The sequence below is a fragment of the Gordionus sp. m RMFG-2023 genome, chromosome 1, assembly GCF_954871325.1.
Source record: "Gordionus sp. m RMFG-2023 chromosome 1, tfGorSpeb1-WG-v2, whole genome shotgun sequence".
In the NCBI taxonomy this organism is placed as follows: domain Eukaryota; kingdom Metazoa; phylum Nematomorpha; class Gordioida; order Chordodea; family Parachordodidae; genus Gordionus; species Gordionus sp. m RMFG-2023.
Window position 1 is genome coordinate 70,607,114 of NC_088775.1, and position 18,432 is coordinate 70,625,545.

Below are 18,432 nucleotides of genomic sequence, written 5' to 3' on the forward strand. Positions count from 1 at the left end.
TTTCCTATTTTGATTTGGTAGGGAGGCAAAAAGGGAGTAGAAGGGTAAATCGTCATTGACATAGGGGGAGGGTTTAAAAGTCCCTCCAATGAATGAATAAAATCAGTAAGGCTCCCTTATTTTTAAATGTATATTTATATTTCACTGCCTTCAAAGTAATAATCATTTATATATTATATATACCATTTAGTACTTTCAAGCTAGGACTTGTAAAATATAATATTATGAAAGCAATTTTGAACGGGATAATTTATTCCGTATGAGAATAAGCACTAGAATTTATTTTATCATTTGTACACATGAATTAGTATTAATTTTAGTTATGTGCAAGATTATTTTGTATTTTAGTTTGAGAAAAAATAAGCAAATATGTGACCGGATTTTGAAGGAAGTTTCTTTTTTATCTAAAAATATTTTGTAAGTACATAATTTAAATTTTATTTTAAACTTTTTAAATAAATTAAATATATAGTATATTTATTAAATTGTAAATGTGTTTTGAATCTAATATATATAAAGATTGATATCTATAAATATAATAAGCATAATTAAAGTTCACGTAAATTATAAGTATATTATAAAATTCGAAATATAAAATATAAACGAGATTTTCACTTATAATTTCATATAATTAGGCTAAAAAATTAATTTAAAAAAATTATTCACAAATTTTGCAATTTTATTTTACGTAAGGTTTTTTTTCTTCAAAATATATCCGCGATATAATATGTTTAATGTGTTATGTATAATTTAATGACGGCAGTTGAAATTAATTTTATTATATATTATTACATTATAATTCTTTGCGTATATATCATATAAATAAAGATAATATTGTGGGGGAGGGGAGAATGGTCACTATGTTTATAACTATTAAAACAATACTATAGGTTCCGATTAGTAGCGTGTTATTTTTATCAATGTTTGAATTATCAAGATGTGTATATTAAGATCAAAAGCAATACGTATGAAACAAAAGTTTACATTTTGCTCAAAAAATGCGATAATAAATACCATAATATTAATAATTTCCTTAATTTATTTATTTGGAGTGTTTTTTAAAAGCGCGGCAAGGCCAAAATGTTTTAGTAAGGATTCACCAGTTACACATGTTATCAAGAATTTGTAAAATAGTTTAAAAAAATATTTTAATCATAAATATAATTTGTAAATAGTATCACTAAAAAAACGAATTGATGGAAGAAATATCATAAAGTAATGCTGAATAATATCAAATTGTGAATATATAAAAATATAAGATCACGAACATACTATTAAGATTAACTAATTTACGTTAAAAATCAGGTTGAATGCATATAATTCAAGCTGACATTTAAGAATTATAGGGGTTTAGAGATACATATCCATTTTTAGGATAATAGGTGTTGTTTTGGGTGTTGTGAAGTATATTTTCGGATTTGTCAAAACTCTTGGCTATCAAATTTATAGGAGCTAGAGTATTTAATTCTAAAAAATATTGGATGAGATTGTAAATATAAAGTTTATAATATATATTAAAAATTACTATAAAATATGGTAATTTGAATAAGAAGATAATCATTTCTTTATTGCTTGCTTATGATATTACCTTACTTATAAATTTTCAAATTTTTTTGGCTGCTAGTTCGATAAAGAAAAATCACCAAAAAAATTAAATATGATTATAACCTCGGATCTTTTGAAAAAGAGGTGATTCGTTGGATACCCTGTCGCGTAGGAGTTGCGAATAATGATAATGAATGGTATTCTGTTTCAATGGGTCCAAGGGCGAAATTAAATCAGAATTTGTAAGTTTTAAATTTGTAGTTGTCGCAAGGGGATAAGGTGGATAACAAAGAGTTTTTTTGGGTGATATTTCTATTATCGGGTTATATAAATGCGGGTAGAAGTGTGGAAGCGATTTTTTATCAATTAAATTATTAAGGTTATGTCCCGGCTCCGAAATATCGTTGTTGTAGTTCTGGCTGCTGCCAGAGGGAAATCCAGAATAGGATGATTGAAATGAAAATGAATGGTGAGGCGTGTCAGTGTGCAAAAAGGTAGGCAATTTTTGGCAAAAGGGCCCCGAGTGAGATATCGAAAAAAGATCGGCAGAATTCGCCGTATAAAAATTATTATTACCCATTTGAGGTTGGGGAATAAAATTGGAATTAAAATGCATAACAGAAGCTAAAAGTGTTGTGGGATATTGGATCGATTCGTTTATTGGAAGCAAATTTGAAGAACGCGATAAAGGAATATTATTTTTGACAGGGCTGTAAAACGATTTATTGGGTAGGTGGTAATTATTGGATGGATCCTTTTTTTCCTCCATGTTTCTGCAATTCTTTTCGATAATATTTAGCGATCTTATGATGGTCTCGGCGTGACAAGAATCGGACAAAGAAAACTCGATTTGAGAAGTGGGTATATTATCTTCGTTTTGTAACGTGCTAGAATGAGGATAATAATCGATATTCGAGCTAGCGGTATCATAGCCATTGAGAATTGTCATGTTTTGACAAAATAAGCTGCTGTTTAGTAATATTAAATCGTGCAAATTAGCAGGAACGGACTGAGAATATATTATTTTTGGCGTATCTGTATATATGGTTAATATTGAGTCGCTAGATGAAGGATAGTATGTTTCGGAGAAATGTATGTTTGGGTTCTCGTGAGCAGAAGTGATAAAACTTGGAATGATTGTATGATTCGATAATTCCTTTGTGAAAGGTATGGATTGAGTTTCATTACTGGCGTTATCGGGACACTCAAAATCTTCCATTTTATGTTTTTTCTTTTTCCTTCTCATTTTCTTGTCCTTTTCAGCCCTTTTCTTCTTGTTCGTTAAAAATATGTCGCCAAGTTTGATTGCGTTTGGTTCAGAATCGATTATAGCACTGACATAATAAGGTGATTGGTTCGAATTACTAATATCAATATCGACGTAAGCAGATTCTGTCGAGAAGCTCCGGACTCTATCGTCGATATTATTGCCGTTAAACTCTTGATCACAAATTTTGGTTAATGGTTTTAAAATATCGATAAAGTGTTCGTTTTGTATATCGATGGATTCGGAACAGTGCATAAGCTCATCGTAGCGAACTAATTCACGCTCTAGTCGAGAAATTCTTTCTTCCAATTTAAGTCTCGTCCGGTTAAGGTCTCTGATTTTCCTAATGTTATTTCTCTCTTCTTCGCTTTCGAATTCGATGCGGTCAATATAGATATTGGAATAATGCGACATTTCCAATAAAAGAGCAAGTGGCATTTCTTCATCTTCGCACTTAATTTCATGACATTTGCCAAAGTTTGGTGGGCTGTTTTTAGAAGAAAGGTTAGGTACGACTTCATAACTTTGAACATAATCGATGTTTCCAATACTATTATTTCCATTTGAGATATGTGAATTGTATTTTGAACTTTGACAATTACTTTGGTTATCGCTTAAATTGTTTGTATCTAACGGATCGTCATTTTTCCTAACTACCTTCCTAAAAACTAGCTTAAGACTGGGTTGTTTAGAGATATTATTATTTAGTGATGTAGAAAATGGTGCCCCACCTAGAATGGTAATATTATGTTCATCTAAATTTGGTTCCAAATGTTTTTTGGTATAGAAGGCAGGTAGATCGTTTGAGTCGTCTTTGAAATAATTAAGGTAATCGTTGTTGGCGTTTCTCAAATTATAAGAAATCTTAGGTAGAGAGAACTGTTGCTGATTCGTGTGAACTGAAGGCAAGGGCGAAGAATTTATTATAGAGATGTTTGAAGCTGAAGGATGGAGGAACCGTGATATGATCTATGTTTAAAAAGAATTTAATTGGATTAATATATTAAATATTACTGTTAATGAAAATACTTTTTGCTTTAAAGACTTAACACATTTTGACTTAAAAAAATATTATATAATGTATATATCATTGGAATTATATAAGTTTTAAGAATAATATTCTTATAGTGATTCAAAAATGGTAAAATAATAAAAAAATTAGCACAACCTGGCTGGACAAATTTTTAAAAATATTTTTTTTGGAAGATTTTGCACAGGCTGCCCGGCGGGGTCGAAAGTGAGCTGGGCTTTGAGCTGTGTAAATCTCTCAAAGAAATAAAAAGTTATAAATTATGCTCGTCATGCCAAATTCCAAAAGATGGCATATAAATGATATATGAATATTAAAATTAAATATCAAAATTAGGATTTAAGTTTGCATTAAGGTTAGGTGTTATTTTCATTTTAATTTTAGATCAAGGACACCCCATTATATCATTTGTAAAATTTTTTAAATTAAATTTACTGAGAGAATATTCATATTAAATTTGCTATTTAAAAAAAATAGTAATCGTATAGGTGGTTCATTAATATTGGCCTAAATAAGGATTAATAATATTATTTAAGAATCGCTAAGAAAAGACGCTAGATATTAAAACTATCTGCATAAAAAAATAATAGTTATAACTTCTGATATAGGTAATTTCATTTTAATCCTCAAGCCAACTCGCCTGATTACAAACTATTTTTAATATGTATTTTTAAAAAAAAGTTCCTTGGAGATCTTTCTTCAATATATATGTAATTTATTCATTTTTTGTTTCAACAATCATAATCCAAACAATTACACTGATATCGCGAGTAGTTTTAACTGAGTTATCACTTTCTTTGGAACTTGCTTTTCTCCCAGGAACTTTTGGCCTTTTCCTAGCCATCCCATAGGCATCATTGCAAATACAATTTGTAGTATTATCATTAGCTCCGCGTATCAAATTATAATCGTATGTATTGATATTATCGTTAGATACCAGTTTATCTCGAAGACTTTTGATATTTTGTCGCACTGTTCGTGAATATTTAAGATTTGGAACGTTAATAACGTTATTATTGTCATAGTTTGAGCAAATGGGAATTTTAAGTTTAACAGAAGGAGAACAAAAAGAAGTAGACTTGGTAGAGGTTGTAAATTTTACCGTGTGGTCCTCGAGTAGTCCATCGTTAGGTAAAATATCACTGTGCCTTTTTCCTGCAATTTTGTAAAAAAAATATATACATAAATTTTGAGAGAAAAGAACTGAAAATTTAAAAATGTGCACACATGGGCTTAATATTACTTTTTTTGTACCAACTTATTATTATTCTTGAAAGATACAAATCGTAAATTTCGATAAAGTTGAAAACTCCTTTCATATTAATTTTAGAGGATGAATTATAGCGCTCCCCTCCCCCCCCCCCCATTTTATATAATTTTTTACTTTTTAAGTGATAACTATAGATGGCGCTAATATCAAGTAAATTCAATTTAAAGTATATGAGATAAATCTATATATCTTAATTACCATAAATAATACGTGATAAAAAATTTAAGTTTGGGGGTGCGAACTAGTCACGATCTTAATTTTATAAATAAGAGTTTAGATTAAATGGAAATATATAGTGGTCACAAAATATTACGAAAAAATTTTTGAGTATTTGAAAACCAGGACTTACGGAAATGTCTTGAAAATGCTTGAGGTAATAATACTTTTGAACATATATCACATATAACGAGGTTAAAGTTTTGATTCCAGCAAGGTGAAAAATGCCCGTAATAAATTAAATCTATAATAATATAAGTATTAAAAAAGTTTTTATATCTTATAAAACAATTAACACCATACCATTTTAAACAATGGGCGGTTTATGTTTTTGTCTAGGATTATTTGGGTAAACAAAAGCTATAAAACTGGATAGCTAAGAGGTAAAATTCTCGTTCGCCACCAATTTAATCATCTAAGATTTTGATAAGAAGGGATCAGAGATCCACCAAACTTAAAAATTATTGTAGATTAAACAATTGTATCTACTAAAAATAAATGAATATAAAAAATCTGATCCCATCTGAATCAGTGGCGTCAATTCATAGCTCGTATCATGGATACTTAGCTTGCGCTCATCGCCAGTGACTAACTAAACTAACATGAGGGCAGAGTTGCAATATTATTTTTGAGAGCTTCACTACTTTTCAATTAATTATAATAATAAACTCTAGTTATAAATATGAAAATTAATTTATGATTTCATTAAAAAGTTATTTTAATTTTTATATATTGAAATTTTAATTACAAAATATAATAACGTATTGTTTATATAAAATAAACACCGTTAGCCTTCATCCCATTTGCTGAATAAATATTTTACAAAAAATATCAATACAGATATTAATCTTATCTATCGTGTAAAACTATCAAAATATTAAAATGTCTGAAATATAGATAGATGAGAAGTATAAGTAGAATTATGCTGTAAAATAAAATGCGTTCCTAATAATATTATTAATAAAATGTTCAATAGTTAACAAGAATATAAAGTTCAAATTAAGTAATTCATTAAAACGTTTTCTTTGGGATATAAAACAGTCTACGAAGCCATAATAGTCATATCTATGGGCAATAAATTCTACATCTTTGAAAATATTGCAGATTAAAAAAAATTTTTTTATATTAGAAAAAACTCGCTCATCTAACGATTATAACAAAAATAGTAATTAGTAATTAATATTTTTTATAAAGTGGCAAAGCTACTTTTTGAAAATGGTAGTTCCATAACTTTTTTAAGTTGAGGTAGTGCGCTTTTTTTAAAATTAGCCTTAACACTGCATAAATGCAGTCAAATTATGGTTAATTCGAAAATTTCTTTAAAAAAAAAATTTAAAAAAAAATGATGGACAGTTTGAATAAAGTATAATTTAAAAGAAATGTATACACCTGCCTAATATAATTTGAATAATTTTTACGTTAGTATCTTAAGATATATATAAATAATAAAAAGGCAATCATTTAAGTCACCTCTGAATAATACCATCAAATAACCTTTTTTTTAAAAAAAAATAAATTAATATAATGTTACGATATTTGGAAATAGAAAAATAGAACATTAAAAAAATATAGAACAAGATTATTTGACTTTTGATTATTATTTTTTTTTGGGAGGGGGGGGGGGGTTAAATTTTGTCATTTTCAAAATAATAATAATAAACAAGTTAACGCGAGGGAACTAAAGATTTTATACTGATACCGTTGGTACCGGTCAATACTTTTAATTTTTAGTGATTCGGCGACAATTTAAATTTTTACGATTGTCATTATAAGAGAGTACCTGATTTTAAATTTCATATATTAATTAATAATAAAATATTGAAGGCCCAAACAAGGCCAAGGCTATAAAATAATATGCTTTTAAAAATTGGGCCTGAGATAAAAAAATTATAAAAAGGGGCCGAGCCCAAGAACATATTGTAGATTATATATAATAGAGGTTTGCGCCGGACCAACTTGCGCAAAATATTTTTACGACCCGGGAAATTTTTTTTTAAACCTAGAATTAGACAAATTTTTGTTTTTACTCCATAAAAAAAATTATTACAAGCGGGTAGGAAAAAATTATTAAACGAGTCTAATAAAAAAAATTTAAGGGAAGGGCCTAAAAAAATTTTCAAAAATTTGTAAGGCCCTAGTCGGTCTCTATCATATAATGGATTATCTTTTTTATAAAAAATACCGTTAAATAAATTCGAAAAAATTCATACATGATTTTATTAATATTATGTTCGGGTTAGGTGGAGAATTTTTGGATTCAAAAAATGCCTTTTATCGGGTATAAAAAAATGGTTTTCGGTGGGTCTCTAGTTTAAACTAACTTTGATTTTACAGGAAAACGAACTTTAAAAAATCCATAAAACGATAACTTATTTTATTACAATAACACTATTAAAAATGAATTTTGGGGTTTTTTTTAATGCAAAGGCCCAGGTCTATTTCTTCAATAAATGGAATGAGAACCCACGTAAAAACGGCGAAGATTTTTCCAATATTCATCAATATGATATGTGAAGAGGGTTTAATTTAAAAGAAATGAGATTTTTTTAAAATTTTTTTTATTAACCTTGATAATTAAAAGTTTTTTTTAAACTAAGTAAATATTGTAAATAAACAAAATATTCTCGATAATAAATCCAAGAAATAAAATTTTAACAAAAAATATTTAGTATAATATTATATAAACTGATTAATAATTAGGTTTCAGATTTATTATTATTAAAATAAAATAATACTCAACATATTTATCAATTTTATATTATATTTGGTGAAATATACCTTGTCTGCAAAAGAATAAAATATACTATACCTCATGGAAAATAAGCTCACCCCCGCTAAATTATATATCATAATGTCCGAATTAATTTAAATATATTATATGACAATGTTCCATATTCAATCCATCATAAAAATAATTTTTTTTATAATGGATATATTTATTAAAAATTTGCACGACGCGAAGCCCGATAACTCGTGCAAATTTTTACAAGCAAAGTCGGTCCAAAATTTCGTAAAATTGTTGTGAACTTAAAAGAATTCAAATTTACGAGCAGGGCAATTCTTTCAAAATTTTCATCCAGATCGAATAAATTTTAAAGACCAGTAAACCTTTCATAAAATTTTAAGGGTGCCCACTGTGCAGATTGTAATAATAGGTTATGTATAAATGAGTGATCTGGACCTCAAAGAACATCAAATCGAAACAAGACAAAATAACATGAAAATGAGTTATTCCTTCCGATACAATCCAAATTATGTAGAACAGAATGAAATACTTGCTTTCGAGGATGGTTAAGCTGCCTTATTTTCATCAATTTGCTCCAATAAGATGAAAAAACTTACTTAATGCTAACTGTTCGCCCTAAAAAGCTTAATTGTTAGATATCATCGATTTCATTCTATTCTTCTCTTATAAAAAATTGCGTCCCAAATTCGTTAGATATAGACATCGATTGATTTTAATAAATTATAACTCATTAAAATTTCTAAAATAAAGCTCAATGGCACCCGTTGTATTATCTATTCAAGAATATCCATCACCTGTGATGGGTGATTTCTAGTAGGGACAAACATGATAATGAAGAATAGAATATCTTCGATTCTGTATAATCTGTAACCAACATTCAAAAAAGGCAAAAAAAAGGAGAAGAATGGACTCAATGTACAAGGTGTTTGGAATGGTCATATGCGAATTGCCAATAATGACTCCTAATATCCACCCAAAATGCTTAGATTCATTTTTTTGTAATTAACTCTAATTCCTTTATATATGGTAAATAATTCAATTTAAGTTTTTCTTGATTTTACACTTAATTTATGTTTGGCATATTATCCTCATACTTTTGCCATCTAATCCGGGCATGATGATGAAAAAACTCCACTAAATCTTAAATAGCGCTCATGTAGAGGTAAAAACCTCCATTTTTTGTCTTGTTGCCGAAGGTTTAAACTATTATATATTAAAATCGGTTGAAAATCCTTGCCAGCAGACCTTGGTCTCCTAAATAGCTATATTTTAAATCATATTATATATTATATTATTAATATAATCGCCGTAATCTAGAAATGAACGTTTTCGTATAACCTTAATGTTAATTTTTATTTTTGGTATCAACTTTCCTATCTTCGTAATGTTAAATAAATCGAATGTTAAATTTTTTTTTAAAAGAAAATATTATTTAAAAAATATTCTTACATCAACGAGATTCGAACCACTGACTTAACGTTCGTTAAGCAAGCGTTCTTTCCACTCAACCCCCTTCTATTTTAAATTTCTATTACAATTCTTCTTATATATGAAAATATATTTTGATAAATTAATTAACATTAATTTGTTTATTATTAAACTCTTATCTTTATTGGTTTAAATTTTTTCCATCTTTTAATTATATTAAAAAAAATACAAAAATTATGATTGTTCCCACGCTTTTGCAAGGACATATGTGTTCCAATGAAAAAATATATACTAAAAATATTGTGTATCTATTGCCTACCTTCAAGTATAAGTAAACATATTTTGTAAATATATATCTTATTTCCTTTAAGGATATTTAATAACATTTTTTCAAATAACGCCTGAATATATTCCAAACTTTTATTACTTTTGCCATGGATCTAAAAGAGGTATATTTTCAAATTGTTTTTCTTTTACTTTTATATTTTAGACATGCTTTCTAATGAAAAAATATTGTGTATACATCTATTTTATAATACCATCACCTTCAGGTATAAGTAAACATATACTATATATCTATATCATATTTCCATTAAGGATATTTAAAAGTTAACATTTTTTCAAACAACACTTGAATATATACCATACTTTATTTCCTTTTGCCATGGATCTAGAGGTATATTTTCAAATTGTTTTTCTTTTACTATTATATTTTAAATTTAAACAAATCAGTATAATAAAAAAGTCTCTCATAGTCATAGCAAAAATAGTCAATATGAGCTTGGTCTAATCATTTAATCATCCTCAACATGGGATAGGGAAAAGAACCCCCAAATATTACTTTACAAAGGTACTATTTATTTTTATAAATATGGATTTTGACAAAGGAAAAAAATTCAAGATAATTTGATTTGGGCTAAGGATTTCTTGTGGTGATATATCAGACTAATGCTTATCCTAATTCTCAGTTTTGGAGATATCTAATATCTACTTTTTGGTAAAATTATTAATATTATAAATTATATGGGATAGGGAAAAGAACCCCCAAATAATCTTATTTTACAAAGGTATTATTTAATTTTTATAAATACAGATTTTAACATTCAAGGAAGATAAATTCAAGACATTTTGATTTGGGCTAAGGATTTCTTTCTGTGATATACCAAAGTAATGCTTATTCTACATACTCAGTTTTGGATACATCTATTATTATACCTACTTTTTTGGTAAAATTATTAATATTATATATTTTTCATTATTTTCTTTTTTTATATGGTTTCAAATGCGAGTGTGTTGAATGATAACTATCAAGTCTTAAGGTATAAATATGTGTTATATTTTTTATAATTTTTTTTTCACATCTTTGTCTCTTTCTTTGATATTTCTACCTTCTTTTATTCATTCTTTTCTTCATCTCTTTGCTCCCCTAAAACCTATCTCCCACCTTCATGCAGTGGGGAGATAACAGCAATCCTGACCAATGGGAGCTCTGGTAATCATAGTAATTATATTCTTCATTTTGCTCATCAATCATCATAATTATCTCCCTTTGATATATGAATCAGAAATTAAGAATATCTTATGAGGTATGATTACCAACTTTACCTCTTTTTCTCCTAAATTTTAATATTTTTATAAAATAGATTAAAAGTTTATATAGTACCATATACACAAACTACCCTCGGCCCCGTCATTCTTGACAGGTTATTAGCTAGTATTATTAATAATTTCGATAAAATAATAATTTATGTTAATATATCTTTTTTAAATTTTGATAATTTATAAATCATCATTTTACGGTTTTAAAATAATATTAGAAATTGCATGATTTAAAAAAAATGATTTGTGAAAAAAAAATGAGCCCATGATTTGGGGGTTGGTCAGAGTTTAAAGTACTTAAGTGCAATCAGACAAATAATTATAACCCCTACTAGGTCTTATACAATTTAAATAATTTTTGACTTAAACGCCAATAAACTGCTTTAAACCCAATAACATATTATTTAATATATCTAAAATAGTGTAACCAACCGAAGGTTTTCTAATCATTAATCCATGTAAAAAAAATTAGATATTTTTTAATCAGAAACAATTCAATATTTTAATTAATTTTAACTTATCGCCTATCTTACAACGAATGTCATAAAAAAAATTAGTGTTTTCTTCACAAAAAAATAACCCATGGACAAAACAAAAAACGCTTATTTTCATCACATTTTTAAATTCTTTCTTATAAAATAATTCGATTTTTTCCCTTTTTCAATTATTATTAGAAAATTATGCATAAAATAAAAAGGTTTATACAAAATTATATATAAAATACAATATTATAAAATAACCAAAAACAATGATAATATCGGATCGGATAGATTTAAAAAATATTAGTCTGATATTTAATATTGGCACGGCCCTAGTAAATTTAATTTAATTTTGCCAAATTGAGCATTATAAGAAATATTACGGGGTGTGACGTAAATTAATTATCTTATATAACTTTTGCAAATGTATTTATCTGGCAAAAAAATAATATTTAATGTGAATCAAATTAAAAATTATAATAATAAATTAAATGTGCGATATACATTATACGTATATTATTTGTAAATTTCAAATTGATCAATTTTTGATTTAAATAAAACATGCGATTGTTTTACTATCTTTTTTTAGCATTTGTCGCTATAAAACGATAGCAACCTCTCTAATTTGTGCGAAGAATTTATATTCAAAGTTATTTTAATATTTTAAATGTCTGCTCCCTTGCGAAACCTAGTGAATCAAATTGGAAAACTAAAATATTTTTATGTAGTTAAAAAATTAAAAAAGGAATAAATTTTATAAATTGAAATTTCTTTTATTAACCTTGTGAGTTGTGACAACCCCGATTTTAATTTTTTTAAAATATAATTTTAAATTTTTTTATTTTCACGTGAGATTAAATTAGCGTCATTGCTTAAAAAAAATATATGACAACTAAGATTGAATGATGAATTTAATTGAGTTGTTAAATTATGATGAAGCAATTAATATTACACCTGATTTATATACCTATCAGATTTTATAATGCCCAAATTTTTGAAATAAAAAATGTAAATTAAAGGAACCATATGCAGGGCCTGGCCTGGATTTTTTTTGCCTGGCCTGGGTTTTTTATTTTCAGGCTCGGCCCGATTTTTTCAATATTACATTTATTATTTATTTTATAGCTAATAATGTCGATTTAAAACATTTGGTTTTAAAATATACAGCCCGAATGGCCAGAGAATTTTTTTAATTTTTTAGGCAGGTCTGGGTATTTGAAAAAAAAATATTTGGGCCTGGCCCGGGTATATTTTTTAAAAAAATTATGGTCTGCCAGTGAACTAGGGGGGTAATTCTATACCAAATCGATAACTTTTCGGCCCGACCTTTTTAATTTCGATAAAATTTTGCATACTGAGAGAATATCATTAGAAAGCATCGAATCCAAAATTTTAGCTTCCTAGCACTCAAAATTCCTGAGATATCACTGGTCAAAAGTGCCAAAAATGACCTTTTTTCGAAAAATACGATTTTTAAAAATTGAGATAAGTTAAAAAATAATGATTTTAAAAATATAAGTTATATGTCATTTTGTAATATTAAAGGCCTTTTATTAAATATTAAGGATTTTTTTGAAATAATATTGTTGCGGTTTTTATTTACCTTATAAATTTTAAACATAAAAACTCCAAATGTTTCGCTTTTCAAATTTTTTTGAATTTAATATTTTCTTATTCTCTAACCTTATATCTATTCATAAAAAAAATTTAAACTTGGGACAACCATGGGTTTTTTAGTTATTGAAATTTAAAAAATAAATATTTTTTTCAAAAATAGATGGCGCTCCTTTATAAAATAACGCGTTTTGTTGAGATTATCATTTATTTTTTTAAACTTTTTTCTATTTTTAAACATAAATAGCAAGATTTTCTATCATTAATATCATGAAATGAGATTATTTAGCTGCGGTTATAATCATTTTTTTCTTATAAAAAATTTTAATTTTCGAAAATTTTATAAATTTTGTAGATATAATAGACAAATTAAAATTCATGAAAGATATTACCTATTTTCGGTTTTTCATTAAATTAAGTTTTTTTGACGCCATGAAATTTTCTGTTGCGATAAATTATATGTACGCCCAGTAGCCGTCGATAGGCTAACTATTGTTAAATATTATTTTTTGGTATGAAAAGGATATCTTGTGCAGCTAGATAAACAAAAGAATTTGCTGGTCCTTTAGGGTGAAGAAAATTAATTTTTACTTCATCTCTAATTACATTCACTTCTTGTACAAATCCTAACCACCAATCGTTTTCATATGCACATGTTACATATCCTCTAATCTCAACGATTAATTGATCCTCAATCAAAGGATCCTCACGTGGATATACTATATTCTCCATAATAAATGTCTGCGAATTAGAATATAGTTTAGTGTTGAGTTTAAGAATTACTCGCCTTAAAATAATTATATAATTTTTTCAAATTATTAAGAACTAACCTTTTTTGAGCGTTCACTCGTTCCCCCTTTTCAACGCTAGATTATGCAATCTTTTTTTCCTGGTAATACCCTACTAACTTCATCACTGCAAAAAAAAATTAACACTATCAACTGTTTTTTGATTGAGATATTTTTGCAGGCTTTCGATTTGGAGTTGAAGGAATCCCCTTTTTTTCTAAAAAGATTTTGGAATTATATGCCATATGATTATGTAGCGTTGAATGTCGTTTTTATTTTATTTGCGCTGAGGCAGAATGGTCAGAAATTGATATTTTTTTATTTCTTAGATAAATTAGGATATTGTAATTTCATATTATTGAGTAATATCATTATTATATTTTGTACCCGATTCTTATTTGTTAATTATTATATCTGGAATAAGCTTTTTATATTTTCGCTATCCTTTTTTTTTGGATAATTTTTTTCGGTTAGTTTTTTTTTCTTTAGGAGATATTCCAATTAGTTTAAAGTTATATTGATTGTATTTATTGATGTTGATGCTGTATTGATATTATTTACATATTAGCTATCAGAATAGTTATATTTTCAATATTTTTTTGTGATAACCGTTTACGATATTTATCACAAATATAGTGTTCCGATGTTTGGATATTGTGTCATCCACGTCATGACTTTATGCGGGTTCTTTTTATAATTAAAGTGTTTAGATTCTTTAAAAGGATTTAACGCATTTATATTTATACATTATTAATAATTTTAAAAAGAAAAATAATTAATATCAAAATATTTGTAAAATAAAAATTAATTAATATTAGGGCAGGTGAGAACTTTCTTTTATCTTTCAACAATTAATTATTATATTTTCTTGTAGGAGATATGGAACCTTAACTATCTTTTTAGGAAATTTAATCATTTATTATAAAAACAACCAATTTTTACAAGTTATCAATATAATAATAATAATAATAATAGGTAAGCCTATCAAACTATATATAAATTTTTTCATGATAGTAATGCTGGAAAATCTTATTATTTATGTTTAAAAATGAAAAAAAGTTTAAAAAAATAATAATCTTAACAAAACAAGATATTTTATAAAGGAGCGCCATCTATTTTTGAAAAAAATATTTATTTTTTGATTTTTTAAATCGTAATAACTAAAAAACCCATGGCTGTCCCAAATTTTTTTTTATGAATATATATAAGGTTAGAGAATAAAAAAATATTAAATTCAAAAAAATTTGGAAAGCGAAACACCTAAAGTTTTCATGTTTAAAAACCGCAACAATATTATTTCAAAAAAATCCATAATATTTAATAAAAAACCTTTAATAGAGTTACGAAATGACATATAATTTATATTTTTAAAATCTTTATTTTTTAACTTATCTCCATTTAAAAAAATCGTATTTAAAAAGGTAATTTTGGGCACTTTTGACCATTGATATATCAGGAACTATGAGTACTAGGAGGCTAAAATTTTGGATTCGATGCTTTCTAATGATATTCTATCAGCGTACGAAATCATATCGAAATTAAAAAGGTCGGGCGGAAAAGTTATCGATTTGAATTACCCAGGGCCAGGTTTAGGTGGCCTGCAGGATTTTAATTCCTAGTAAATAGAAATTCTCTATGAAAATAAAATAACAAATCTTAAAATTACCTGGACAAATATAATATAAATAAATACATATTTGTCATGTCTAATAAAATGGTTTGAATTTTTACTTTTAGGTAGAACTTTGATTAATTTTTAAAAAATGTAACTTAAAAAAAAATTAATGAATTGGAATTAGAAGTCAGTGCTGGTAAGCTTGGCCTGAAGTAATTAGTTGTCCAGCCCAGCCCATAATTTTATGAGTAAAATGATATAGATTTGCCTAATTTGAAGCTTAAAGAATTTTTGGTTTACAAAATTGTATGACAAAAACTTATAAGTAGAAGCACTCATATTTTTTTCATCGTTAAATGAATCATAGACACAAATGTCCTGGACAAAAGTAACAGACAAAAAACAATGGACAAAAATACCCCAATTTTAAATATTCATTTAATTAAATGCTCAAAGGGGCAGGGAGGGGGGTGATTTTAAAAATGTTCAGCTTTCTAAGCATTAATTTTTTTAAATTAAGGTATTTTTGTCCAATGTCTTTTTATCAGTGATTATGAGTAATTTTGTCTGTCTTTTGGTCCATGATTCATTAAAAACATGTATGTATATTTTGTTTTGATAAATTTTATTATGTATAATAAAATTAATAGACTTTTGAAGATGTAAACAATACTCATAAAGTGTTTAATAATTATTACATTAAATTATAACATAGTATATTAAAATTTAGAGATAACCCTAAATCCTTATTAGATAAACATAAAATACATTTATATTTTATTAAAAAACTGAAATAATATATTTGATAATATATCATTGTCCACAGTCAAGTCAAGGGGGATATCCATTTTCCTTGGCAACTTGTTATTGTATTTAAACTAATAATGAATAGAATAAAAGAACAACGCGCTTAGTCATTATGAAGTGGGGGTGGATTGGATAATCAATATTTTAATATCTTTACACTTTTATATATTAGTGTAAGGAAAACATTGCAGCTACATTATAAATATATATTATTAGGTGTATAAAATGTTTAGAAATTTTCTAATAAAAAACTATTTTAGTTAAAATATTGATTATAGTAATAAATTTATACCATTAAAAGGGGTCTTACGTCAGTAAAATTTGTAAGGAATAACTTAATATTAAGTAATTTATGCTAAAACGTTTAATATAGTATATCAATTATTTCTAACCTTTAAATTTAAATTTTGAAATATGAGTATTTACGTTTGGAGTAACGAAATCTATTATTAGTATAGAATATAAGCCTAAATATCTTTAATACTTTGGGATTTGTCAAGATTTTCAAAATATTCATCCCAAGTATTGCCCCGAAATTCATTTAAGGCAATAGTTTCGTTCATGTAATAATCGAAAAAGGATGTCACACATTCATAATTCTATTTATTCCATAACTTCAAAAACTATATGTAATATTAATGTGATTTTATATCAATAAATTTATTTTAACATTTTTCAAACATACTGAAAATTATAAAATAAGATCACTTAATAATATGTTTTAAAAATAAATTAAAAGTTTTTAAAAGTTTTAGTTTTTTTTTCAAATGCGTATATTCTTATATAATATAACATCATGGCCATGATATTAATCAAATATAATATATTATAAAAGGAGGTATTATGGAAAGATATTATAAATATTACTGAAAACATTAAAAAAATTATTAAATTTAATTAACCTTAAACTTATATCGTTTTGTAACAATTTTAAATTAAAATATTTTCCACAAAAAATAATTTAGCTTAACCTATCCAAAAAATATTATAACTGGAATGATTATAGTATATTAGGGTAAATCTTAAAAACCATTATGTCACAATTAAGGTAACAAATAAAGTCTCACTTAGTAAATAAAGTGGTGGGCTTCAGTAGTTGTCTGAAGGGTGTGTATGGGTTCTTGAAAAAGTGGTGACTAACCAAATACTTTACGAATCGTTATTTAACCCAAAGATTGTAAAACACAATTTATTTTATATACTTTTCAGACAAGAATAATTAATCCACGTCATATGGTTTGGAGATGGAGTAGTTGGAAAATTATTGCTGGGGATTATGGAATGGGGTGAGGATGTTTATATTAAATGTTTATAATTCTATTATTATAATGTTGTTATCGGATTAGAGTGCTCGAGCTCCTGCCCCCGTCTTAGTGATGCGCCTGGTGGTAGTCATGTTAATACAACAGACAAAAATTAAATCACAAAGACTAAGAGGTTAATATTAGTTACTATTTCTATAAATAAAATATAGCTAATGGGGAAATTTTTTTTTTTAAATTACATTATATATCTAGTAGTTGTTTGAAAAAGAATAATATTAAAACTGATATGTATAAAATGAAACCAATATTCAAATTACATAAAATAGAATTCAAATATTAAGTTGAACAAAAAAAACAAGTTGAATGAATTGTTTTTTTAAATTTTTATTTAGCATTATTGATATAAAATGGAAATATTGCAAATGACCAAACTACAAAAGAAAATATCAACACAAAATTATGACGAAAACAAAAAAAAATGGCTAAAATATTTTTTCCTTCCTACTACTTCCTGTTCAGCCGAAAGAGATATGAGCAAAGTGAAAATAACCAAAACTAGTATGCGGAATAAAATTCTGGACCTTTATTTAGATAATTTACTATATATCCAGCAAAATTAATCTTTTTTTAAAATTTACGATTGATGATATTATAACACACTTTGCCATGATATCTAAAAAAAGTGGGTTTGACTAAACTGCAAATGCCTAGGTAAACTGCAAATGCTTAGGTATAATATTTTGATATATACTGTAGTGTTTTT

The 18,432-nt window shown here is 26.3% G+C and overlaps 1 protein-coding gene across 3 annotated transcripts; it reads right to left on the reverse strand.

Moving 5' to 3' along the window:
- Positions 1 to 647: 647 nt before the first annotated feature.
- LOC135925246 (uncharacterized) lies at positions 648 to 17,020 on the reverse strand. Of its 3 annotated transcripts, none has more exons than XM_065460648.1 (6): positions 16,889 to 17,020; positions 16,797 to 16,847; positions 5,462 to 5,572; positions 4,945 to 4,997; positions 1,669 to 3,781; positions 648 to 1,467 (listed from the first exon to the last, which is right to left on the reverse strand). In XM_065460648.1, exons 1-6 carry the CDS (start codon positions 16,965 to 16,967, stop codon positions 1,334 to 1,336), a joined length of 2,541 nt encoding a protein of 846 aa, XP_065316720.1. In that variant the 5' UTR covers positions 16,968 to 17,020; the 3' UTR covers positions 648 to 1,333. The 3 variants fall into 3 exon arrangements, with proteins under 3 accessions (XP_065316720.1, XP_065316649.1, XP_065316578.1); XM_065460577.1 differs by having other exon boundaries at positions 649 to 1,467; positions 4,780 to 4,997; positions 16,889 to 17,019; XM_065460506.1 differs by having other exon boundaries at positions 651 to 1,467; positions 4,600 to 4,997; positions 16,889 to 17,018.
- Between the last annotated feature and the right edge of the window lie 1,412 nt (positions 17,021 to 18,432).

What these genes read in the sequence shown, in the direction of transcription:
- LOC135925246 (XM_065460506.1), bottom strand. Translation starts at nt 16,967, where the DNA reads ATGAACGAAACTATTGCCTTAAATGAATTTCGGGGCAATACTTGGGAT. An exon ending in TTCAAAATTTAAATTTAAAG is followed by an intron (nt 5,573 to 16,796) that starts GTTAGAAATAAT and finishes ATATTATTATAG; the next exon opens with ATTTAATTTATTACGGGCAT. An exon ending in AAACTACTCGCGATATCAGT is followed by an intron (nt 3,782 to 4,599) that starts GTAATTGTTTGG and finishes TTTTAAACATAG; the next exon opens with ATCATATCACGGTTCCTCCA.